Source organism: Sarcophilus harrisii, chromosome 3, assembly GCF_902635505.1.
Source record: "Sarcophilus harrisii chromosome 3, mSarHar1.11, whole genome shotgun sequence".
Taxonomy (NCBI): domain Eukaryota; kingdom Metazoa; phylum Chordata; class Mammalia; order Dasyuromorphia; family Dasyuridae; genus Sarcophilus; species Sarcophilus harrisii.
Genome location: NC_045428.1, coordinates 604,865,753 through 604,891,228, shown reverse-complemented (window position 1 = coordinate 604,891,228; position 25,476 = coordinate 604,865,753). Strand labels below are relative to the sequence as shown.

At 47.5% G+C, this 25,476-nt stretch overlaps 1 protein-coding gene across 4 annotated transcripts; it reads left to right on the top strand.

Moving 5' to 3' along the window:
* Nucleotides 1-352: 352 nt before the first annotated feature.
* Nucleotides 353-24,071, top strand: LOC105749957 (zinc finger protein 260-like). 4 transcript variants are annotated; one of them, XR_004233537.1, is made up of 6 exons: nt 1,884-6,509; nt 8,462-8,546; nt 13,423-13,549; nt 14,020-14,112; nt 17,713-21,134; nt 21,239-24,071. XR_004233537.1 is itself a non-coding variant. In XM_031964021.1 (5 exons), the coding sequence occupies exons 2-5, from the start codon at nt 8,502-8,504 to the stop codon at nt 19,542-19,544; spliced, it is 2,097 nt and encodes a 698-aa protein (XP_031819881.1). In that variant the 5' UTR covers nt 353-408; nt 8,462-8,501; the 3' UTR covers nt 19,545-24,071. The 4 variants fall into 4 exon arrangements, 3 of the variants coding, with proteins under 3 accessions (XP_031819881.1, XP_031819879.1, XP_031819878.1); XM_031964021.1 differs by lacking the exon at nt 1,884-6,509 and adding an exon at nt 353-408 and having other exon boundaries at nt 17,713-24,071; XM_031964019.1 differs by lacking the exon at nt 1,884-6,509 and adding an exon at nt 515-662 and having other exon boundaries at nt 17,713-24,071.
* The last annotated feature ends 1,405 nt before the right edge of the window (nt 24,072-25,476 follow it).

Here is a 25,476-nt window from a genome sequence, read left to right as displayed (position 1 = left end):
GCCACGAATATGAGGGGAGACACTGAGCGTGGGAAAAAGCTGCCTCCAGGAAAGGTGTGAGCGAGGACACGTGTAGGAACAAGACTGAGCATGCGCGATGGCCGCGTGCCTCAACGGCAAACGCCGCGGACTCCCGGCGGCCTTAGGGAAGCGGGGTGAGGTGTGAGTGTAGAACTTAGCCGAAGCATGCGCGCTGACGGCACATCTCGGCGTGGGCGGGGCGTGGGCGGGGCCTTTTGTGGGAACGGGCTGAACATGCGCGGTGGCTGTATAATCCAACGGCCGCCACAACGGACTGCGGGCGGCTTTGGGGCGGGGCGGAGGGTAGCGTTGATCCGAAGCATGCGCACTGACGAAACAGCCAGGCCCGGACGCGGCGGCGTGGGCGAGAACGTTTGTGGAAACGAGGTTGAGCATGCGCGTTGTCTAGATAATCCAACGGTCTCTCCAGGGACTCTAGGCGGCCGTGGGACGGGGAGGAGCGGGGAGGGGGGTCGGGGGAAATGGCGGTAAACCTGGGCATGCGCGGAGGCTGGTCCTTGACCTTGTGGGCGGATCGGGAGAAAGAAAGCCGCCGGGCCGGGGGCGTCCGAAAGGGCGGCTGGGATGGAGTACGCGGAGGCTGCCCAAGGGGCGCCCGGGCCGCAGCGCGGAGGCGGGAGGTGAGCGGCGAGGGGCTGTGCTGGGGAGGGGGAGCGAGAGCGCGCCTGTGCCCCTCCCCATTCCCGTGACCTTGGCCCTGCCGCGCTCCTGGGAGGGCAGGCTCGGGGCCACGGGCGAGGCCCCGAATAACCGCGGCGTCATCCCTTGTTGAAGGCTGGGCGGGGAGGGAGCGAGGGAAGCCCGAGCAGGGGGCGGGGAGGGAGGGGCTGGAGGCTGCTGGCGCGGGGGAGGCAGGGGGAGCCTTGCGGGCACGGGCTTTTGTGGGGGGCACGGGCTTTTGTGGGGGGCACGGGCTTTTGTGGGGGGCACGGGCTTTTGTGGGGGGCACGGGCTTTTGTGGGGACGTTGCTGTTCTGCCGCCGTGGAGCGGACTCCGGCGGCGCCTTCGGGCTCTGCTCAGCCACCCTTGGCCTGCCCCGAGCAGGGGTGGGCGCAGGGTTTGTGGGACCTCTCGTCAGGAGTGTCTGGCGCCTCTGTGAGCCGAGCCCGCACCAGCCCCCCTGGGCCCCGAGTCCTCTGAGACCGCGGGACCGAGGAGAAGTAGGGCCCAGGTGAGCTCAGATCAGCGGTCCAAGAGCCGAAGCCAGCGGGTTGGGTTGGGCCTGCCCGCCTTGGGAACCAGCCTGAGGGAGAGCCGAGCCAGCGTCTCCGAAAAGGAAGCGGCGGCGGTCTCGGGGTGCCTCGTTTCTGTTCAGTCCCCGCGGCGGTCTCGGGGTGCCTCGTTTCTGTTGTCGGTCCCCGCGGCGGTCTCGGGGTGCCTCGTTTTTGTTGTCGGTCCCCGCGGCGGTCTCGGGGTGCCTCGTTTTTGTTCAGTCCCCGCGGCGGTCTCGGGGTGCCTCGTTTTTGTTCAGTCCCCGCGGCGGTCTCGGGGTGCCTCGTTTCTGTTGTCGGTCCCCGCGGCGGTCTCGGGGTGCCTCGTTTTTGTTGTCGGTCCCCGCGGCGGTCTCGGGGTGCCTCGTTTTTGTTCAGTCCCCGCGGCGGTCTCGGGGTGCCTCGTTTTTGTTCAGTCCCCGCGGCGGTCTCGGGGTGCCTCGTTTTTGTTGTCGGTCCCCGCGGCGGTCTCGGGGTGCCTCGTTTTTGTTGTCGGTCCCCGCGGCGGTCTCGGGGTGCCTCGTTTTTGTTGTCAGTCCCCGCGGCGGTCTCGGGGTGCCTCGTTTTGTTGTCGGTCCCCGCGGCGGTCTCGGGGTGCCTCGTTTTTGTTGTCGGTCCCTCGTCGGCGGTCTCGGGGTGCCTCGTTTTTGTTGTCGGTCCCCGCGGCGGTCTCGGGGTGCCTCGTTTCTGTTGTCGGTCCCCGCGGCGGTCTCGGGGTGCCTCGTTTTTGTTCAGTCCCCGCGGCGGTCCCGGGGTGCCTCGTTTCTGTTGTCGGTCCCCGCGGCGGTCTCCGGGTGCCTCGTTTTTGTTCAGTCCCCGCGGCGGTCCCGGGGTGCCTCGTTTCTGTTGTCGGTCCCCGCGGCGGTCTCGGGGTGCCTCGTTTTTGTTCAGTCCCCGCGGCGGTCTCGGGGTGCCTCGTTTCTGTTCAGTCCCCGCGGCGGTCTCGGGGTGCCTCGTTTCTGTTGTTCAGTCCTATCTGACTCTTTGTGACTCCTTTTGAGGTTTGGTGGCAAAGGCGGTCATGGTTTCCTGCTTTGAGCTTTTCACGGATGAAGGAACGGAGGCAAATATGGTTAGATGACTTGCCCAAAGTCACGTGGTATCTGATGCCCGATTTGAACTCAGGAAATTGTCTTCTTGATGCTCTGTGTACTGCGGCGCCACCTAGCGGTCCGCCCTGGAGGTCGTTCTCCCCCTTTCTCCCTCGGCCCCCTCCGCGTTGGAGGCTGCATTTCCACCTTTCTGTGTAGCCTCGGCGCCCCAATAGCTGCTGGCAGAAAGTAAGCACTTGGAAGCCGCTGGCGATCGTCGGGCGAGGCCCCTGGCGTCGCTTCTCACGAAGAGGTGATGCCACACTAAGTTCCCTTGTTTGGCTTCTTGCCGATAGTCTGGGAGTCCTTTTCCTAGATCTCAGCGTTCGCCAGCGTCTCGAGCTCTTGCAGAAAGTGAAAAAAAGACGCCAGAGGGGCTGCTAAGACGGGTTTCTTTCAGTGCCTTGGAACTGGCTGATGTCCTGGATCCCCAAGTTCTCCACAGCTTGTTGGAGGGAAGACGGGGAGGGCTCCAGGAATCTGGATAACAAGACACAAAAGACTGATTAAACTAGCAGTCACAATAATAACGATGACAAGCGTCGTTACGGGGAGTATGTGACGCGATCAGAGGTTATATCATCCGTGCATCGGTTGTTATTATAAACAGGCAGCATTTATGGTTAAGGTTTGCAAATGTATCTTCATAACGATCCTTCAGTGGAAGTGCTGTTGTCTCCAGCTTTGGTGGAACAGGTTATGTGACTTGCCCAGGGTCACACAGGAGGAAGTGCCAGAGGCTAGATTTGAAGTCTGGGCTTTCTGATCCAAGATCCTGTACTCTCCACTGTGCCCCTTAGCGGCCCCATACTGGCTTTGTAACATAGGCAGCTCTCCAGTGTTCCGGCTGGTTTCTAAAAATAGACGTTAGAGAGGAGGTGTAGACCTGCATTGCTAGAGGGCCTTTCCTCACCTGGGATTTCCCTGTACCTCTCTATGTCTTTATGTCCTAATTTGAGGAAGATATAGGTGCCAAGAAGCAGGCTCTGGGTTCTCAGCCCTGGCTCTTGAATCCTGCTCTGCCAACAGGGCTCCAGGAAGATGCGAAGGCCCCTTATCCCGTTCCTGGGAGAACGGGGGTCTTTTTTTGCTGCTCCTTGTCCTATAAAGAAGATGGGAGACACCCCCACGCCACATATGTTTGGGTGGAGGAGGGAGTGGGAGGAAGGATTTCCAGCCTCCTGAACACTGGAATTCTGGGATCCTCCTCCGGACTTCCTTTCTCCGAGCTTTGCATTCTGGGATATTGTGGGGCCCTCCCAGGCGAACAGAGAGGAGGAACGAGCTCCTGATGAGTTCCTCACTCACAGGGACAGGGTGAGTCAGTTTCCTTTCTTTCTGTTCTCCAATCCTATTCTAGAGTCGATGGAGCTTCTCTAAGCCTGGAGTGTACCTTTCCAGACGGAATCCCTGCGCCCCAGTTTTATCCCAAGGAGCAGGAGCTCAGTCTAGTCTGTTCCTCTGAACATTCCCTGTGTCCCAGCTCTACTGTGAGGCTCGATCTCTTGCTCTGTGAACTCTCACGTGTTGCGCCCTCCCTCGGACTCGGAGGGGCCTCTCTCGGCCCGGTTAGATCAGTTCTGCCATCTCTGCAATCCGCCCTCCCTCCCTCTCCCTGACTTCTTGTCTGCACTATGAAGCTGTGCCCTCCCAGGCTCCCTGCCCTCGCTTCCTGGCCCTGCCGGCCTTCCCTGGCCCGCACTTCCATTATCTCTAAGCCACCCCCTGAATGAGCGCGCCTGTGGCTCTTCCCAGACAGAAACCTCTGCTCCCGCTCCCCTGCCTGTTCTCCCACTTCAGGCTCCACCGTCTCCCTGGAGAACGGAGACATCCTGGAGAAAGGAGCTTTGAAAGCAGCAAACCTGGGTAAGCCCTGGGTCTGCTGCTCTTGGGACCTCGGTCTAGTCCTTCACCCGCTCTGGGTCTTAAGTTTCCTCAGCTGTAAATGAGTTGCTTTTAAGTCTTCTAAACCATGTTCCCATGAGGTCGGTCACTGGACACCTCAGTGATCTCCACAGGGATGATTCTTCCCCCATTGTCCATTTTGGTGAACAAATGCCAGGAAAGTCTTAGCCCACAAATTTTCTCTGGCTGGGCTGGCTGAGAAGCCCCTCTCCCCTTCCTTCCTTAGGTATTCCTCCTGTTGAGACCCTAGGGGACCCACGTATTTGGCAGATCCCGAGAATTGGCCTTTGTTAACTGGGCCCTTTGCCTTTTCTCGAACTCTGCTGACCTCTGCCCACAGTTGTTGAGACCCTCCAGATACAGCCACACTTCCCAGGGTCTTCCTTTTGTCCAGATGCCACTGAGGAGTGGCAGGTGCCCCTGAGATAATGGGGGCCCAGGCTCCAGCTGGCAAAGGTCTGGGGAGCAGATGCAGGCTGTCTGCCGGTGTTGCTCTGGACCTGCTCTGCCCCACATGGGGCCATTCTGGAAAGGACCGGCTGCCCAGCATCCGGTTTGGGGGCCCTGCTCCTCTTGGCACACTGGATTGGGCTCCTTTGGTTCTCCTTCCTTCTGGCCAACTCCCATGGGTGGGGCCTCTGGAGACTCCATGATGCTGCTGCTGACATAGAGTTCCTTCTTTTTCTAGTTGTTATACAAATATTCTCTTTTTATATGTTCATTTATATAGTCAAGAAACTTGAATAGTTCAAGGTGCAAAGAGTAATGAAAAAGAGACAGTATATGAAAGCACGAAACTCTTACTCTCTGAGTTTTTTCTTTTTTTTTACTTTGTACATTTTGGTTCTCTTTCTGTATAATTAATTATAACATGGTAATACCATCACTCTTGGCCAAATCTGCCTCCACTGCCTCCTTTCTACCTTCTTATAGAGATTCACCAAATCGCTCTTCTCCCCTTTCCTTTGTTTTCTGTGTTGCCACCAGTAACCCCCAACCTTTACCCCAGTAATGCAAAAGAAGCTTTTATTTTAAGAAACAAGAACCATATGAGCTCATTCTGTGTCTGTCTCACCCTGACAGCTCATCACGGTCCCATCTCTTGACTCCCATCAGCCTCCTGGGCCTGGTCCCCCCACCCTTGTCCTTCTGACTGTAGCAGCTGGGGTGCCCAGGAGAAACCACTTGCCTGGTCTCCGTGGCCCCTTGAAAGCATGTTCCCGAGTGGGTCATCGTCATTTTCTTCGTCACTGACTTTTCCTGAAACGACCTCCCTCTGTGCACTATCTGACTCGTATACGTGCAGCCCCTTCAGGGCTGGCCGGGGCCTGGAAGGACCCAGTCTGACAGTCTGCCCTGCCTCCCCCTTGCCTGCCCCTTTGACCACCAGCCTCAAGGCCAGGACTGGGGGGCTTGTCTCCTTCATCCTGGTCGGTGTCAGTGGGGAAGGATCTGTGCCTGTGGGATCAGGCTACGCCTTTCTGTCCCTTAGATCACCCTGGGACTCAGTTTTCTCATCTGTAAAACAAAATGAGGACGTAAAGAAGGTGTGCAGAGGCTGGAAAGGTGGCAGGAGCCAGGTTGTACAGGGCTTTGAATGCCAGGAAGAGGATTTCCTGTTTGATCTTGGATGTGATAAGGAGACACTAGAATTCATTGAATTAGGGGTAAGGTGGGAATGATGTAGTAAGATCTGTGATTGAGGAAGACCAGTTTGAAAGCGAAGTGGGGTCTGGAAGACCCAGGGACAGGCCTTGGTCCCATATTGGTAGTAGAGGGCTGAGAAGGAGGAAGAAGTTGGGGGTGACGGCTGGCTGGGAGCCTGGGTCTTGGACCGTCCTGGAGAAGTTGGAAGAAGTCATGGGTGTGGAGGGCAGAGTTTGGGGCTCGGGGAGTCAGGTTGCCCAAGAGGTGTCCAGTTGTAGAACTTTGAAGTGAACTGGAGATGTGAGCTTGGGGTCAGGGAGGTGGTCCAGCCGGAAACGGGATCTGAGTGGATCTGTCTAGGGGAGACAGTGGCATCCACGGGAGCCGATGAGATGATCGAGTGAAGTAGTCCAGAGGGAGACCAGCCATGGTCAGAGGGTGAAAACCTGGCTGAATCCCCAGCTCTGACAGGCAGGAGAACTATGGGCGAGAAGGGGCCTGAAAACATGGGGAGAGAGTGACCCAAAGGTCCCCGGCTGCAGGGAGGCCGAGGAGGATGAGGACTGGATACAGGCCATTGGCTTTGCCAGCTGAGACACCACTGGCAATTTGGTGAGCACTTTGGGTGGGATGATGGGCTTGGGGCCACGTGGCGGGGATGGAGAGGAAGGGAGGCCCCTAGGGTGGAGGTCCTTCTCCAGGAGGAGAGAATGGAGATGAAATCAGGGTGGTTTGGGACTTGTGGAGGATAGGAAAGAGCATTTTGGAGAGGCTGCCTCTCTCGGGTTTCTCCTGGCTCTTAGCAGTTCCAGGCTAAACATTCCCAGGTCTTTCAGCCCATCTTCCTGTGAAATCCAGGGCCTGTCAACAGCCTGGTTTTCTCTTCTAGACATGCTTCAGTTCAGGGTGGACCCAGTGCTCCCAATGAAGTCAGAGGCTCTCACCTCCCTGTTCCCTCTGCATGCTGCCCAAGAACCTCGGTGGGACTTGCTGGGGTCCCGCACCCCGCTGAGCCTTTCTGTCTGACTGTCTCCTTGGGAAACTGGGGCTTTCCTACCCAGGGACAAGACTCTGCATCTGAACCTGTCAAACCTGAGGCCCATCCACACTCCTTTGCTTCTGCATTAGCTCTTCTTTCTCCCTTTTCATCACATTTGTATTTGAAGAACCTTTATCCAAATCACTTAAGGGTGAAATTGCCCCGGGTCCAGTGCAGAACCCTGCTTCGCACCAAATTCCCTGCCAGGGCTGGGAGTCCCAAGTGCTCAGCACAGTGCCTGCCCAGAGTCAGCGCTGCATAGATGCTTACTCCCGTCCTCCCAGAATCCCTAGAGCCAAGCCTGACAAGGCAGGAAAGAGTGGAGGCAGCATGCTCTGAGAATAGGAGCGGCTCCGGCAGAAGGCTTACCCCTGAAAGCCCTTCCCGGCCCGGTCCTACCCCCTTTCCCCCTGCCCGCCTGCTCCCCTCCTCCCTCGTCCCTCTTCTAAGTCCGTCCTCATCCACATTGCCTTCCCTCCTCACTTCCACCTGACTTCGCTCACTCCAGCAGCGTTCTTGGCTCCCTCCCTGCTGCCAGCACATTCCCTCTGAGCCTATGCTGTGGATTTGTGTATGTCCTCAGGGAATGGGGGCTCCTCGAGGCAGGGACCACACGTTCGCCTTTGTGTCCTCAGCACAATTGTGGCACATAGTAAGCTGCTCCTGCCTTCTGGGGGTGCTGAACTCTTGTAGCCCCTCCACACCATCATGCTGAGCTCTCTTCCTGCCTCCATGCTGGGCTGTGGTAACCCCCCACACACACACACACCTCCACGCTGGGCTCTGGAGGCCCACTGCTGCCGGGGTCAGCTTCTCCATTGCCCCGTGAAGTGTTCCAGCTGCTGAGTCTCTGGACACACTGACTCTCGGTCCCATGCTCGGGCCTCCCACGGAGCTGCTCCCTGCTTTGGCCTTGGGCCCGCTGTTCTGGTAGAGCGGGATCCCAGCCGTGTTCCTTCAGCAAAGTGATGGGTGTTCTTTGTTCCAAACTAAGGGTAGAGATGAAGGAACGGGCCCAAGGACAAACGTGGCTGTGGAGGAGCTTGGACCAACACTCGTCACTCCTCTGTGCCATATTAAGTGTTTAGGACCCAGAGATGAGTGGAGCTCCCATTCCCCCGAAGGAGAAGCTGGCTTGTAATGGTGGGCCCAAAACGGCCCCTTGGGGGCTGGGGGCGTTCAGGGTTCAGTGGCTTCCTCCCCAGGCCATTCTGCGCGGAGGGTGGGAGGAGGCAGAAGCCCGGAGGTGGGGAAGGGAGAGTGGGACAGGAAAGACACGGAGGGAGGCCGAGGCGGCCCCCATGGGTACTACCTGCCTGATTTCATCTTGTGGGGTGAGTGAAGAGCGGGTTTGGGCTGGGGGGATTCCCGGGGGAGGCAGAAGAGGATCAAATGGGGCCTTGAGGAAGGCCAGCAGCCAGGCGGAGGAGGACAGCTGGTGAGGGTGGCCAGGGCACCACCTGGAGGGGGTCAGGGGGACCCTGTTTGGGAGCCTGTGTGTCTCACCCTGGTTTTCGTCTCGCAGCCTGTGCTTCCCAGGACCGTGCGCTCCTTGGGGCAGGAACATGGAAGGAGAAGCAACTTCTAGGCTGCGGATGGCCCCCTTTCAGGTAAGTTAGAGCTCTTTCCCTTCCCTCCTCCCAGCCTGCCCCCCCCCCCCCACATGTGGGCCCAACTCTACCATTGTGGTGGGCACCAGAGGGTGCCCCCCCCCCCCCCCCTGCAGCTGGCTTGCATTTAGCCCGATGAGAGGTCTCTGCACTGAGTCTGATCCCCAGGCATCTATGCTTGAACCGGTTTCTTGGGGGTCATTTCCAAGTGGGAATGTGATCAGTAGTGACCACCTCCTCATGGTAGAGAGCCCGGCAGGTGAGGAAGCACAGAGCGAAGGCTTCTCCTTGAAAGGAACCCCTGGGGGCAGAAGGACAGGGATAACCAGTTAAATACTGGACCCACTTCCAACTCTCCTCTGTTTGATGGCCCCTGGGAAGGAGAACTCCCGGCCTCCCCTGGGAGGAGAGGCTGCCAGAGGCCTCTGGTTGTTCAGGAAGCTTCCCTATATATTGTGCAACTCATTCAGCGCTTTTGAGCAGGACCAGAGAGGACTCGTTTAATCAATTAACCTTTTCCGTGGGACAACTTCCAGCACTTGAGCATGGCTGGCGCGTGCTCCCAGGCCCTCTTTCCAGCAGACCCTAGTCCTTCCTTTCAGAGGATCCTTGTGGGCCACGGACTCAGAGCCCCTGAGCATCCTGGTCACTTTCCTTGGGACATTCTGGTTGTCATTATTTCAGCAAATCCAGCGCCCCACAATCCAGGAACACTGGGTCCCATGCGTTCCAAGGGGGCATTAGCTTTGGGGGTTGCCAGACCACCCTGACCCCTGAGCTAGCAGACTTCCAAAGCCCCCAAGACTCAGTGCCACAAAGCTTCATAAATGTTCATTAATGGTCATTGTTGAGTGGTTTCCAGGTTTTTGATTTAGCCATGGCATTCAGAGAGTTTGGCCAGTTCTTTTTCTTTTTTTCAAATGTGAATTTATCATCACTTCCTCCAACTTTTAGCCAGTTGAAGAATGAAAAAGAAAATATATAAATATGACATACGATAAAAATGCACAGTCCAACAAAAATTCTCCCTTTGGCCACAATTACAGCAGCAGGAGACAGAGAGCATGCTTCATCCTCTGTCTGGAAACATGACTTCTTGTGGGCTTGGCTAATCAGAGCTCTGAAGTCTTTCCAAACTGTTTTCCTTTATAATGTGGTGGTTATTTTATAAATTGTTCTCTTACTTCTGCTCGTTTCACTCTATCACTTTATAGAGGACTTCCTTATCTCCTCTTAAAACTGCTTATTCCATCATGTTTTTATGATTCCCCACATCGATTTATGTTTTATGTACCATCATGTTTCACCATTCCCCGATAATAGAGCACTCCTTTCTTTCTATTTTGGGGCTTCTGAGGAAATAATTGATAGAAGTATTTTTGTACATCTAGTACCTCAAGAGAAAAAAATACTTAATGTTGAAAAAATTACATTTAGGATAATTTTTATTACGTTAAAGTTTTTAAAATTGGCACAAACAGAACCAACTTGACTAAGATTAAAAGGAAAACAGAAAGCCGGGAACAATTTTTACAAGTGTCTCTGATAAAGGCTTCGTCTCTCATAAACAGAGAAATGAGTCAAATGTATAAGACTACAAGTCATTCTCTATAATTATAAATGGTTGAAAGATATAAACAGGGATTTTTCAGATAAAATAAGTTAAAACTATAGTGATATTAAAAATTAGCCTAAGTCACTATTGATTAGAGAAATGCAAATGAAAAACAACTCTTTAAGGTACCATAGCTATCAGATTTTCCAATATGACAGAAAAGGAAAATGATAATGTTGGAGAAGATGTGGGAAAACTGGGGAGTTGTGAACTGACCTAACCGTCCAGGAGAACAATTTGGACTCTGTCCAAAGTTGAAATCACTGCATACCCGTTGATCCAGCAATATTACTACTAGGTTTGTATTCCAAAGAGATTGATTTAAAAAAAGGGAAAAGGACGTCCATGTAGAAAAATATGTCTAGCAACTCTTTTTGTGATGGCAAAGAATTGGAAATTGAGGGGATGTTCATCAGTTGGGGAATGGCTGAGCAAGTTGTGGTATATGAGTGTAATGGAAGAAATGGTAAACAGGCTGATTTCAGAAAAGCCTGGACAGACTTTATGTGAATCGGTGCTAAGGGAGGCTACCAGAACCAGGAGAACACTGTCCACAGCTTTGATAGACTAAGCTTCTCTCAGTAATCCAATGATCCAAGACAATGCCAAAAGATGGAAACTGCTGACCACATCCAGAGAAAGAACTGTGCAGATCGAAGAATGCTATTTTCACTTTGCTTTTTCATTTTCCCTCCTTTTGTTTGTTTTTTTCCTTCTCAATATGACTAATGTGGGAACGTGGTTAACCTGTTTACACATGTAGATCTCTTATCAGATTGCTTTCTATCCTGGGGGGGGGGAGAGAAGAGTGGAAGGGGAAAATTTGCAACTCCAAATCTTATAACAAATGAATGTTAAGGAGCAGCTAGATAGCAAGTCAGGAGGACTTGAGTTCAAATCCAGTCTCAGACACTTAACACCACCTAGCTGTGTGATGCTGGGCAAGTCACTTAACCCCAATTGCCTTGTCCCCCCCAAAAAAATGAAAGTTGAAATTAATTGTACATATAATTGGAAAAAATAAAATACTATTTAGAAAAAGAAATTATATTTTAAAAAGAAGGAAAACCTCACACTCTTTATCAAGACGATCAAGTTCGATAATTCTTAAATGATCTCTCTCCAGCTATTTTTCCGGCTCTTGTTTTTGATAGTAAACATCTTACCTTTTCTTCTGCTTTATTGTCCAATCTTTCAATCTTCAATCTTTCTTATTGCCCTATGGAATCCTTCAGTTATTTGTTGTCCTTTCTCAGGGGGCTGACTCCTTGGTAAGGCCATCCACCACTTTTTTTATCCCATTGATTCTCCTTTTTTTCTCCCAAACTCATTTCATTTGTGATTCATTGCTTTCTCCGTGGTGCGATTTCTTCCAGCTGCTCCAGTCACCCTTGTGGCTGTGCCATGACTTCTGTTGTAGCTGCTGCTGGGTCCCTCCCTTCTGTGATCCCTTCTTGGACCTTTCTTAGCCTCTGATATTTGTGTTGGGCATTTTCTTTTGTTAATCAGCCTTTGTTTGAGACTGACTCCTGCAGTCTGCCTCTGAGCTTATTCTCCTTTACAGCTTGCTATCCATGGTCCGTGGTGGGCTCAGACCCATTCTCTGGATAAGCTCCTCCAGTCAGAGGGTTTGCCTGCTTCTCTGGGCCCCAGGAGGATTTCGGGGGTCTTCCCTGGTCTCTGTGCCCAGCTGATGAATTGGCCCTATCTCCTGTTGTGACTCAGAGGAGGACGTGACTAGGTCCAGTCCCCATGGACATTGACCCAGAGGGGCCAGAACCCGGCTTCCAGTCCCAAGCTAGGGGAGCTAGCTTTCCTGGCACCGACCAGCCCCGGTCCTCCTGCTCTCCCTGACATGGCTGGTTCCATACCTGCCCCCCATCTCCTCGTGGCCCCATTTTGGGGCATTGCTGGTCTTGACGGAAGGCTTAGTGCACAGGCTTTCTATATTGCTTTGATTTTGGGGGGACAACTTTCTGATGCTTTTAGGGCTTTTTGTAGAAGAGGTTGGCTTCTTGGTGACCTCTGACACCTTTAGCGTTACTGTAAGCTTAATAACCATATTCATGCCAGTCATTGGGAGGTCTCCCACCTCATCCCTAGCCGGAGATCTGTCACCTCCTTTGGCCGGGGTCCCCTTCTCTGGTGCCATCTTCCCAGAGAACTGATAACTTCCATCCCTCCATCCCCAGCCTTTGGTGGGCAGCCAGGAGGAGCACCCTGCCGGCTCCCTCTGGTCCAGACTGGGCCGTCCCCTTGAGTCTCTTTCCATGGGGGTGCACATGGGAGTCCTAGAGGGGGATTCTCTGGGATTCATCTGGGTGTTTGATGGCTGCCCTAGCAAGACTAGAGACCCCACTCATCCGTTACTGGACTGCCTCTTGAGAGCCAGTCATTCCCACCCCCTACAATGCTGCTCTTGTTTGGCCTCTCCTTGAGGAGCCGTGCCATTCCCAGGTGAAGTTTCTTCCTTGTTTTTCCCCTTCTTTTCAAGGGGACATCCTCCACTCGCCACCTTCCTAACCAGGGTCCAGTTTCTGGCCATTCCAGGTCTTTTATCCCCACTTTGATGATGTTCCTTTTGGGGACATTTCTCTTTCTCTGTACCTCTGGGTCTCCCTCCAGAGCTCTGGAGCGTGGTGGTCCTTCTGACCCCCTGCCCAGCCCAAGGACAACAGCCACCCCTGCTCCCCTAGTGCTGGAGATCTGCCGCAGCCTGGCTGGCTCTCCCTGAAGCCTTGGGTTTTCCTCTAGAGCTTTGGAGCACCGACGGTCCTTCTGGGCCCCTGCCTACCCTGAGGGCCACAATCTGGCTGGCTCTCCCTGAAGGCTTGAGCCTTCCTCCGGAACTCCAGAGTGCGGCAGTCCTCCTGGGCCTATGCCTAGGCTGCAGGCCACAGCCTGGGCGGGCTCTCTCCAAAGATTGGGTCTCTCTCTGGAGCTCTGGAGTGTGGCAGTCCTTCCGGGGCCCTGCCCAGCCAAGGGCCTCAGCCAGCCCCGCTTCCATCAGTCGGCTGCGCTGGCTCTCTGCTCGCCCCATCTCACTGCTACCCCCTCCATCCGTCAGCCGGGCTTTCTCGTCTCCAGAGCAGTTTCGTAGTTGCCGTTTCAGTCTGCCCAAGCCCCTCCCTCTTCTCTTGCCCTCTCCCATCTCTCTGAGAGTCGGCCTGGAATACCCAGCACGGGCAGAGCTCCTTCTGTGGCCTCCTGGACCGTGAGGGGCCCGTCTCCAGATGAGCAGGAAATTATTTGCCGTTTCAGCGTCCGGTGACATTCAGAGACGTGGCCGTGGACTTCTCGTCGGAGGAGTGGAGCCGGCTGACCTCTGCTCAGAGGGAGCTGTACAGAGAGGTGACGCTGGAGACCTACGAGAACCTGGTGTCTGTGGGTAAGGAAGGACAGTTCCGTGACTCACCGGCCGATTGCCAGTGCTCGGAGGGCTGCCCCCATATGATAGCTATGGTGGGACAGGCAGGCAGGCCAAAACTCACAGGAGTCTTGAAACATTTTTTGTCATTGTTCCCAGGGGCAAAGTCTCTGCTTTCTCCAGGCAGAAATCCCAAAGTTAGTACTGGCCCTGAGGCTTTGGCTTCCTTCACGTGAAAAGAAAAACTTGGTAACGCCACCTGACAGGAGACATGAAAAGATCTAGCTCTCTTAGCAGGCTTTGGGTCAAATGGTTTCCTTCTGAGTCCAAATCAGATTAGCGATCCACTCTGGGATGAGAAAAAACTGAGGTCTTTTCTTCCATCCCCTGTCCCTTCTAGCATTACCTTTTCCCTAAAGTCGGAAAGGCTAAAACCAAACTTGGAGATGGCCCGCTGACCCAGTCCTTCCCATTTCTCTCTCCATAATCAGGGCTTTCTATTTCCAAACCAGACGTCATTTCCCAGTTGGAGAAAGAAGTGCCGTGGATACCTGAGGGAGAATTCCCAAATGGCCCTTCCCCAGGTGAGTGAGCGACAGGGGCTTATGGGACAATGACAATAAAAGCAGCAACAGTGGCTAACTTTTATGTAACACTTTTAAGTTTGCAAAGCATTTTATCTGATTTGACGCTCACACCGACTTTGGGAGAACCTCAGAGCTTAAGCTGGACTAGATTTTCCTCATGTGTTATTAAAACAGGCATTGGGACCAAATTGGATAGGGAAAAAGTAAAGACTTTGATCATGGAGCCCTGGCTTCCAAAACAAACGAGCTTGACAGAAAGGCAGGCTCCTCCCTCTCTGCCTGGCAGAGCACCTCTGGAGTGCTCCCCTGCACTCCTTTTTCCTTGCTGAATAGCCTTGTCCTCTTATTTCCTCCTGGTCTGAAACACAGTCTACTGAAGCAGCAGGCAGTGTCTGCCACGGTCCATCTCCATGGTCCCCTTTCTCAGCCTCGTCTGTTACACCTGAGGCAATTTTGACTTGTGTCGTTTTTTTCCTTTTACTTTATAGTCAAATATAGTTTCTGTCTTTGAGCTCCTTGGCGTGTTTGCTTATTGAGATCTCTACGATGGACATTTTAGTTGCATTTTGAGGGTAACTGAGATTGTTCCTCAGAGTTGCAGCTCCACCCCCAGTGTACTTAAAATTTCACAGCTTTTCCACCACTGATTATTTTTACCTTTTGTTCTCTCTGCCAGTCTGCCAAAGGTGAGGGAAAAACCTCAGATTTGTTTTGAATCACCATTAGTGATTTGGATAAGCCTTTCATGATTGTTACTTGTTTACAATCGTCTTCTCTTTTGACTGCTTATCTTTGGGGGACTTATTCTTGCCATTAATCATTTGTTTTTGTTAGTACTCCATATATTGGGTACCAAACTATTATCAGAAATACTTAATGCAAAGGGTTTTTCCCCCAGTTGACTTTCTTCCAGAATTTCCTTTGTTGAGTTTAGTTAGTAAAAAATGCTTTTTAATTTCTTGAAATCAAAATTATCTAACTAACTTTATGACTGCTTTTTACTGAGAATCCTCTTCTTGGTTATAGTAATAAAACTTAGCTGATCTAATTCTCTTCTAAATATTCTATGATGTAATCTTTAATGTTGAGGTCACTTATCTTTTTATTTTCCTCCTATATTTTGTACCTCATTATGATATGTCGAGTAAGATGTGCTGGTGCTCTATCCACCACACTAACTAGCTGCCCCTAGGGCAATAATTTTTAAGCAAGTAGAGGGTATCATAAAATTATAAGAGTGAGTTTTAGATTATATAAAATTTAAAAGCTTTTAAAAATTAAAAACAAAAAATAAAAAATTAACACAACTGGGAGAGAAGAGATTCTTACTGGGAAAAATGAATAAGATAATACTCTGATAAAAATCTCCTGTCAATATATACGTGTGTATATGTGTGTGGGAGACAGAAAACCATTTCTCAAAAGCAGTCACGTGATTTCTAGTTTACTGAAGAAATACAAATGATCAACTACCTTGCCAAAACTTTCCCAGTCACCAATAAGAGAAATCTACAAAGTTTCATCTCGCACCCAACAGTTGAAACAGTTGACAAAGATAATAAAGGTGGTAAAAACAGTCAATGTTAAAGGGACGATAGACAGATAGGAATACTAATAGGTGGTTGGTGAGATGTTCTACATATTCTGGAATTATTTGAGGAAATTCACTAAACCAATGGCAACTCTCAACCCAGACCAAAAGACAGGTGTCTTCTATGTAATAGAATAGTGCTGGCACACTTTTGGGTAACAAAGTGCTGGGAAGCCCATTGGTGAGAGAATGACTGAACCAGCTATGGTATAGGGATGCTATCTGGTATTGTTTTGTTCCAAGGAAAGGCAAATACACAGAAATCAGAGAAAAGGGGAGTGACTTAAGAATTATTGCAGAAGGAAAAAAGGGCCAAGAAAATAAGACACACAGTGACTGTACTCTTGTAAATTGTAAGCATATTTCAAGAATGTCAAACCCTAATGAATTATAATGAAAGATGTTAGCGTGAGATAACTGATGAGGGAACCTAAATCCTCCCTCTTGGAAGAAAGATGCAGGATTCAGTGCGTGGTGTGCAGCTAAGTGGTACAGCGGGAAAACACTGGGCTGGATTCAGAAGACCTAGTTCAGATCTGGCCTCTGACGCTTACTAGCTGTATGATGCTGGGCAAGTCACTGAACCCCTGCCTGCCTCAATTTCCTCAACTGTATAATAAGGATAACAACTACCCTCCCACATTGTTGTATCAAATGAGGAAATACTTGTAAAATGCTTAGCTCTTAGTAAGCACTTAATGTTTCTTCCCTCCTTTTCCCTCTTGTTAACAGTCACTATTTACTATCACAAGGAAATGTTAATTGGGAAAGTGGCTGGGTGAGACAGCAGAAGTAAGGAGGGGCAGGATTAAGGAAATTGATTGTTGATGAACAAGCAAGAGGGAATAATAAAACTAAAAGTGATGATTTATAGCTATTCAATATATACATAAAGTGTAGGAAAGAAACCCAGAAAAAGAAAAGTCCAAGAGGTTAATAAACGATTGAACACTTGAACAGCTTCCATTATTTGCTGACTGTTAAGCCCATCCCAGAACCGCATCTTTGCTTTCAACAACCTTTGTTACTTTCTTTTCTGTCTGTAGCTGTCAATATTACCTTTAGACACAGTGTCACAGTCACTGTGGACTATTCTGCTTTCTTCCTTCTGCATCACTTCATTTCAATCCTTCCATATTTTCTGAATGCTTCATTTTTGTTTTTAATGGCATAAGATCCCTGACAATTAAATTCATATACTATATATTATTCAGACATTCCCTAGTCAATGCATACGTTTTTGTTGTTTTCAAACAAGCAGATGATTCTTCCAGGAGTCATAGATTCCGAATTGATTTCCACTTCAGTGATTCTCTGAGTCGATTTTGCTTCCGTGATTGTGTCCATCCAAAGATAATCTCTTTTTCATCGAGCTCATTGTTTTTAGTACTGCATATAAGTGCTTTCAGTACATTGGAGTGTGATTTATTATTTTTTTAGATAATAGCTTTTTATTTTTCAAACTACATGCAAAGACAGTTTTCAACATTCATCCTTGTAAAACCTTGTGTTCCAAATATTTCTCCCATTTCTCCCTTACTTCCCACCTCCCCCCTTCCCTAGCAAGTAATCCAGTATAGGTTAAACATGGGCAATTCTAAATGTTTTTTCATATCTGCATGAGAAAAATCAGATCAAAAGGGGGGAAAAGTGAGAAAAAAAAATAAGCAAATAACAACAAATGTGAAAATACTGTGCTTTGATGTACATTCAGTCCCCAAAGCCTCCTCTCTGAATACGGATGGCTTTCTCCATCACAAATCTTTTGGAATTGCCTTGAATCACCTCATTGTTGAAAAGAGCCAAGTCCAGACTGTGATTTGTTTTGTTCATAGCTATAGGCTTCTTGTTATTCTCCTCACCTGACTTTCACTTCAGTTCCCCTTTTACAATGTTCATTCCACCTAATTCATATTGAATATTTTTCTCCTTGATGGAAGAGACAGAATTTAGAAGTTGTAAAGGAGAGAAGAGAATGTCCTCTGACACATTTTTATTTCTTTCAGATTCTTTTAATCAGGAGACTAACTATGAAAACAAGACGACAATTCTGACTGAGGACATTTGCCTGGAAGCATTGGCCAAGGAGAGAGGGCCACAGGGCAATCCCTGGTACCTCAACATAAGAGACTCTGAGGGATGTGAGGTCAACTTTGAGAGCCAAAAGTGTCCCTATAAGGGAGAGTCCCAGGAGTTAACAGCCACTCACAAAGGAGCGTTTTGTAAGGCAAATGTCCTTGATTGTAATTCCTTTGTGAGACATTTTAGTCTGGGGCCCAATTTTTTTCCACAATGGAGAGCTGCTATTGGAAAAAGTCTTCATAAATATAATACTCTTGGAAAGAATTTCAGGCAGTTTTCTGACAGAATTCAGCGTAATGCAGTTACCTCAGGGAAGAAACTTGATACGCATAATTCAGACAGGAAAACTTTCAGTTACCATTCAGACCTCATCAAATGTCATAGAGTGTGTGCTAGTGAAAACTTGTATCAATATAACAACGGTGGAAAAGCCTTTGATAAAAGAGTAGATGTTACTGAACTTCAGATTAGAGAGAAACATCACATTAGAGAGAAACTCTTTGAATGTGATGAATGTGGGAAAGGCTTCAGAAGAATGCATTACCTTAAAAGCCATCAGAGAACTCACACTGGAATGAAACCCTTTGAGTGTAATGAATGTGGGAAAGCCTTCAATGACAGTCGGAACCTAATTAGACATCAGAAAATTCATACTGGAGTGAAACCCTTTGAATGTAACGAATGTGGGAAAGCCTTCAATGAAAGGCAATCCCTCATTAGACATGAGAGAACACATTCGGGAGTGAAACCCTTTAAATGTAACGAGTGTGAAAAAGTCTTTGGCTGGAGGGAAAATCTAGTTAGCCATCAAGGAACTCATACTGGGATCAAACCCTTTGAATGTAATGAATGTGGGAAAGGTTTCAGACGGAAGCACTATCTTAAAAGCCATCAGAGAACTCATATTGGAATAAAGCCTTTTGAATGTAGCGAATGTGGAAAAGCCTTCAATGATAGTCGCAATCTTATTAGACATCAGAAAATTCATACTGGAGTGAAGCCTTATGAATGCAATGTGTGTGGGAAAGCCTTCAATGAGAGGCAGACCCTGAATAGACATGAGAGAACTCATACTGGTGTGAAACCTTTTGAATGTAATGAATGTGAAAAGGCTTTTATGCGGAAGGATTGTCTTAAAAGCCATCAGAGAACTCATACTGGAGTGAAACCCTTTGAATGTAATGAATGTGGGAAAGCCTTCAGTCAGAAGGGACACTTTATTATCCATCAGAGAACTCACACTGGAGTGAAACCCTTTAAATGTAGTGAATGTGGCAAAGCCTTCAATGACAGGCAGTCCCTTATCAGACATCAGAGAACCCACACTGGAGTGAAACCCTTCAAGTGCAATGACTGTGGGAAAGCCTTCAATGACAGGCAGAATCTCATTAGACATCTGAGGACTCACACCGGAGTGAAACCCTTTGAATGTAATGAATGTGGAAGAGCTTTCAATGACAGGCAGAACCTTATTAGACATCATAGAATTCATACTGGGGGGAAGCCCTTTGAATGTAATGAATGTGGGAAAGCCTTCAGTGCTAGTCAGAACCTTATAAGACATCAGAGAATTCATACTGTAGGGAAACCATTTGAATGCAATGAATGTGGCAAAAGCTTCAGTCAGAAAGGACACCTTATCAGTCATCAGACAATTCATACTGGAGCAAGAGCCTTTGAATGTAACGAATGTGGGAAGGCCTTTAGCCAGAGAGGAAGCCTCAATAGACATCAGAGAACTCATACTGGAATGTAGCCCTTTGAATAGAAGGGATTTGGAAAAGTCTCCAGGCTTAAGCAACACCTTAAAAGCCTTCAGCACTCACATTGAAGTGAGATCTGTTTAACGTAGAGGTGTCATTAGCCACCTGGGAGGCCTTATTATCAGAAACCCAGGTATGCAACAAATGTGGGAAATTGCCCTAAGACCATTATTGGATGTCATCCAATCACTCTGCTGAAGTGAGTGTACCAAGAGTGAGGAAGCCATCAGGGAGAGGTTGTAGTCATAGGGAGTGCATGTGTGCCAGAGCAGAACATGCAGCGGATGGGAAAAAACTCAGATCCTGGAGAGTCCTCATGGGCTATCCAAGAACTCAAATGGAGAGAATGCCTTTTAAAATCCAGTGAATGGGGGAAACTTTTGATAGAAAGCGTCATGATCAGAAATTCAGGCTGCAGGAAAGCCCTTTAATATAACAGCTGGTAGAGAGCCCTTTTCAGACTAAAGTTGACCCAAAACCCATTGAATCAATACGTAAAGAATAAGCACCACCTCAGTGAAGCTGTGGTTCTGAGTTTTCCCCCAGAGAATATGCGATAGTTGAATGCAGTACACAAATTCTAGTAGCCAAGTGATGGCAGTGATAGATTGGGTTTGGGAAGACTGGAATTCAAATCCAGTCCCAGATACTTATTAGCTATGTGACCCCGGGCAAATCACTTAAACCTGTTTGCCTTAGTATTTTAGTATTTCTGCCAAGAAAACCCAAATGTGTCATGAAGAGTTGAAGATGATTGAAACAACTGAACAGCTAATTGTCCTTGACTAGGGTTTTCCTTGGATGACACGTTGGTGGAAGCACTTGTATGATGAGGCTCTGTGCAAAGTGTTATTAGTTCAAAAGCTCAGAACTGAACTCTGTGGACCCAAATGGCAGGAGTTGGAACTGTGCAATGCATCAAAGTGCTGGGACCTAAGTGCTAAGTGACAGCTACTGAAGGCATTGTTCTCTTTCACTATAAAAGCACTAAATGATACCAGGGAGAGGGGGGGTTAATACTTTGATCGAGAGAACTCTAAACTGAGGCAAGCATCCTAATAGCCCAAAAGAACAGCTGATGTTGCTGATGGAAAGCTGAGTTTTGCTCAGTGTCCTTAAAGAAATGTATAACCAGCTTTCAAAGTACCATCATAAGCCTTTGGAACTTTTGTGTATAGACTTTTTTCTTTCTGAAAGGAGGTAGAAAAAAATGTATTCAAATAGTGACAGGTCATCGTCCAGGTAACCATGTTGTCGGACTATTATGGAAGCATAAGCTATACACGTTGAATATTTTTCTAGAGAGTAAGCACTATTGCCTGTAGGCAAACAAAGCAGACTCCTTGATGAGAGAGATTAATGATGGAAATTCAGCTAAATGAGCTCCAAGAAGAGCCCATCTGCTATGCGATGATAATCCCTTGGAACAAAATGAATATAGTAAAAATGGTGGTACTTAGGAAGGACAATGATATGGGTCGGAAAGGAAACTTCTTTCTAAGGTGAGATGGAGGTGCTGAACCTAATTAATTCCTTCTTGTCTTGTACTTGAACTAGAGGGATTCTGTGGATCAGAGAGGTAGGTAATGTGGTGCTAGATTTGAAGTATGGAGACCCAACATCTAATCATGTCACCCAGTTATCACAAGTGGACCTTGTTGGGACTTCCTTTTATCCAATGTAGTAGGTAATGTGGTGCTAGATTTGAAGTATGGAGACCCAACATCTAATCATATCACCCAGTTATCACAAGTGTGACCTTGTTGGGACTTCCTTTTATCAAATGTAAAAAAGGAGTGGGTGGTGGTCCATGTTCTTACATGTTCTGAGGTCCCTTCCAGCGTTTGAGCTACGTTCATATGAAAATTCAGCCAGTATCAAAAGCTAACAGTGTATTTTCTAGCAATGAGAGAAGTGCTTCCACATTTAACCAGAAGGCCTCCATTGTGGGAGTGAATGTTACCATTGCTTTGTATCAGGCATTTCTTAAGTGCCTCTACCACATGCTACTCGATTACTCACCATACTAGAGTATAGCTAGATCCTGATTAGTGCAAATAATGAATCCCATGTAGTCATCACATGCTTCAGATTCACACTATTAAAAGAGATGTATAAAATATATTCATTGGTTCCAACGCAATGGAAATAAGCAATGAAAAAAAATTTAATAAGTTTTGATCTTTTTATTAATGTAATATAGCAAGGAAAAATGTATTTTGGATTCTTTAATTACAAAGTAATAGATTATAGAAAATAAATTTTAAATATTACTAAATATACCTAAAGGCAAGCTTATGCTCAGGATATGACAAAAATGTCATTTTAAAAATATTTTGCCAGCATAGATTGATCTACCTTCTCTTTAACTCTTCATGCAAATGCTGATAAAAGCAAAGAGCTTTTTCCACATCTCATTTGGAGAATTTGCATGCTTGCTTTCTCATATAATGAACACCAAGTGGAGTTGGATAACTTGGGGCATTATCTAAAATCACTGATGTTTTAAGTGAAATGGTGTGGTCCTTGCAATATTTTACAACCGATAGGCCCTCCTAACTTCAAAAACAGTCTTTGGAAACAGCTGTAGTCACCCAGGATTTCTTATTTCACTGGCAATGAACTGGAAGCCTCTCACAGCACAAGGATTGGTTTTGATTATATGTCCCTGTCTGCATTATCTCTCAACAGAAGGGTTAGGTGATCCTTAGATACTTTTAATCTAGGGTTTTTTTCCCTGTCTTGGAAAAATACCCATATCCTTTTCCAGAGTAAGCCTGTTTCATCCACATTAATATGTTGTGGATCAGTGCAAACGGCACCTTCAATGAATTTTTTCAGAACACCAGAATTTTTAGCTTCAGCATCCTTGTCTGCACCAGCCACCACACTAATCATTTAACATTGAGTTGAACTTAATCTTAAAGCACTCCAATTGGAACCTGCAGTAAAAAGTTTCTTTGGGCAATTCCACTTTCTGTCACTGTCTTAAAAAGGCTTTGATCTGAAAGGCTGCTCTGCTGAGGATGTGCTTTTTATTGCAGTCTTCATACATCCAGAATGAAATCCATTTCTATCCCTCCAGCAGTTACATTCTTGGCAGTTATCAAGAATTTTTTAAAACCCACAAAATCTTGACCTTTTTTATTTCATTACTATTTTCTTTCATTTCATGTATGTATGCTTTATTATCTGCATCTTATTTAGATTTACTATGACTGTTAATTGCTATTCAGCTACATCAAATTTTTGTTCTGCTGTAAGAACAAGCCTCTTCATTGTGTGCTAGCATTGTTTCCATCTGAAGTATTCTCCCTTTTGCCCATTTCGTTAAAGGCTTTCTAAAATAGAAAATCAGTGCAACTGTTGGTAATGTGGTTTGCAGCAGCACATATCCCCACACAATTTTAGGAAAATGAAGACTGCCTGCTAAAATTCCTTGACAAGCTCATGTGTCTTGTTAGTTGGATTTTGATCCACTAAATGCAGTTGGTATTTTGCAATTTGTATCATATCAAATTTTACATTATTTGAGGTTGCATCAATCATAACCTACCAAGCTGCTCATCAGAAAAGTACACAGATGAAGAAAAGAGAGTTCTGCCTTTGTGGCATATAAATTTTATCAGACATAATGAGCTCATAGAATTAGCTTTTATCAGTTGCCCAGAGATAATTGGTCAAAAAGGGAGGAAACTTATCTTTGCATCAGATTTCCAGAGTAAGCGTTTGATATCCAAGACAATCAAGAGAAATGTATAAAACCAAAAGAGCCTTCCCTCAAAAGAATAAAATTGATCATAATGCACTAACTGATCCTCTTAAGATGGAAGAATCCTGAAGTTTCCCTTGGGGCAGTTTGGTAGTACAACCCATACACTGTGTCACATAATTTACTAGCTGTATCACTCCAGAGAAATCCGCAGGGCTTCCATTCTATTTGCAAAATAAGGATGATAATAGCACTTAACTCCCAGCGTTTTGGGAATAAAATTAAGATACTTGCAAACTAATTTATGGAACTCCAGTGCTTTACAGAGCAACTATGTTTGATTTAAGACGGTCACCATTCTGTGGCAGGAACACAAGGTCTCAACTTCTAGGAGTCTCATTGTGAGAATTGGATGGGAATTTAATTTCCACAATTACAAAAATCGAATTGGACAAGAGAAATGAAACAAATTAGAAAATTGAAATTTAAGAAATAGGAGGCTGGGACCTGGAATAAGATGTAATTGGGGATGATTAAATTTGAAAAGGAATCCTCTGGACTTTGCTACCTTCCCTCTTGTTTTGTCATCTTCCCTCATAAGAATGTAAGCTCTTTGAGGGCAGGGACTGGCTTTCTTCTTGTTTTTACTGGTGTTCCCAGGGTTGGTTTGACAACATGCTTGGCTGGCTGGTTGGGAATTGGGAGGGATTTGCTCTCTGGAAAAGAATGCCTTTGCAATTTCAAATATGTTTACTGGCCTAGGTACCTGCTCTTGCAAGAATGTAAAATAAAATCCTTCCAGGATTGATCAGCGAGTCTGAATTTCTCAGTAAAATTTGTTTTTACACTATCCACATGCAGCCATGCTGTTGTACAGGTCTGAGCGGGTCAGCGTGTTGAGCCACAAGCTCCGGCTCACACAAGTAGACCCTCAAACAGATGGGCAAATGTCCACGTCTGCTTCTGCCAGCTGATGGGTGGCGGTGAGATCTGGAAGTGTAGAAATGAGTGAGGGGTTCTATGTGATCCCAAAGTTTACCATTCACACACAGATGACGTGTTTGAGATTCAGTGCCAAATAATTGGGGTTCGGCCATTCTCTTGGCCAAAGAAGAGACACTTGGGAGAGCATATAAGTGAGAAAGAGAAAAGGAATATACCATGAGGTGAAAGTAAGCCTTTAACTTGGAGGCTAAAATTATAGTTGACACCCTAAAAGAGGTAGCTATAAGGAAAAACATGAAGGGGAAAAGACAAGGTAGAACGCAGGGAAAGACTGATCCAAAAGGGGTTTAGCAAAGATGCTGTGGGCTATAGATTTTCAGGGGAAATTTAACCCCCAGGGTTTGAGGGAACTTGACTGATTGGATACAGTAAGATGGGGTTACCCAAGACCTCCACATGGGTGAGACTAAAGAACAATAATAGCCTTTTAGTCAGCATGATCCTAGAGGAGAAATTGATTTCTAGTGGAAGATTTAAAAGCATTCCCTGTAAAAACAGAACCAAGAAAACAATGCAAATATTGGAAAAATCTAGATGGGCTGATTCATTTAAGCAATTGAAAATGGCTATTATGACTTGCTTTGGGGAGAGGGAAATTTCCCATCAGAACTCCAATGTTTTCAAGTGTCAAGGAAGCAGGCATAGCATGAACCCCATTTTCCTCTGAGCCTCCCCCCAAAAAGAGTTTTAATAAAGAGGATGGTGTGAAAAGATATTAAACCCAACAGAAAAAAAGAGTGGAAAATAAGTTGGGATTTAAGAGGGAGCTTAGCATTGATGGAATAGTAGTCTGATGAAAACAAACTTCAACTTCTAAGGATGTTTCCTAAAGGAAGGGGGAAAATGAAAATGTAAATGTGAGTGACTGGGTACTGGTTGAGGGGAGGCAGTTTGATGCAATTGCATATCACTAACATCAGTCATTCATTTGTGTAAAAAGAGATGGAGAGGAAGGTGTAATGTTCTTTGGTTCAGTTTTCTTGGTGGTCTCTGGGAGCAGCCTTTGTTTCAGTTCAGTAATCTCCATGAGAGTAGTCAGGGGTTAAAGTCCAAATCCTTTATTATCTCTTTCAAGGTCTTGTCTCCTTTCCTATGGCTGGTTAGCTTTCTTAAAGGCCTTTTGGAGTCTTGGTTTCAGTGGAGAAACTAAGGAGGAGAGCCTGCCACCAAGGTGGTGTGAGATGGGATGAATGAATAAGAAGAATCCA

What these genes read in the sequence shown, in the direction of transcription:
- LOC105749957 (XM_031964019.1), top strand. Translation starts at nt 607, where the DNA reads ATGGAGTACGCGGAGGCTGCCCAAGGGGCGCCCGGGCCGCAGCGCGGA. An exon ending in CCGCAGCGCGGAGGCGGGAG is followed by an intron (nt 663 to 8,461) that starts GTGAGCGGCGAG and finishes TTCGTCTCGCAG; the next exon opens with CCTGTGCTTCCCAGGACCGT. An exon ending in CCCAAATGGCCCTTCCCCAG is followed by an intron (nt 14,113 to 17,712) that starts GTGAGTGAGCGA and finishes TATTTCTTTCAG; the next exon opens with ATTCTTTTAATCAGGAGACT.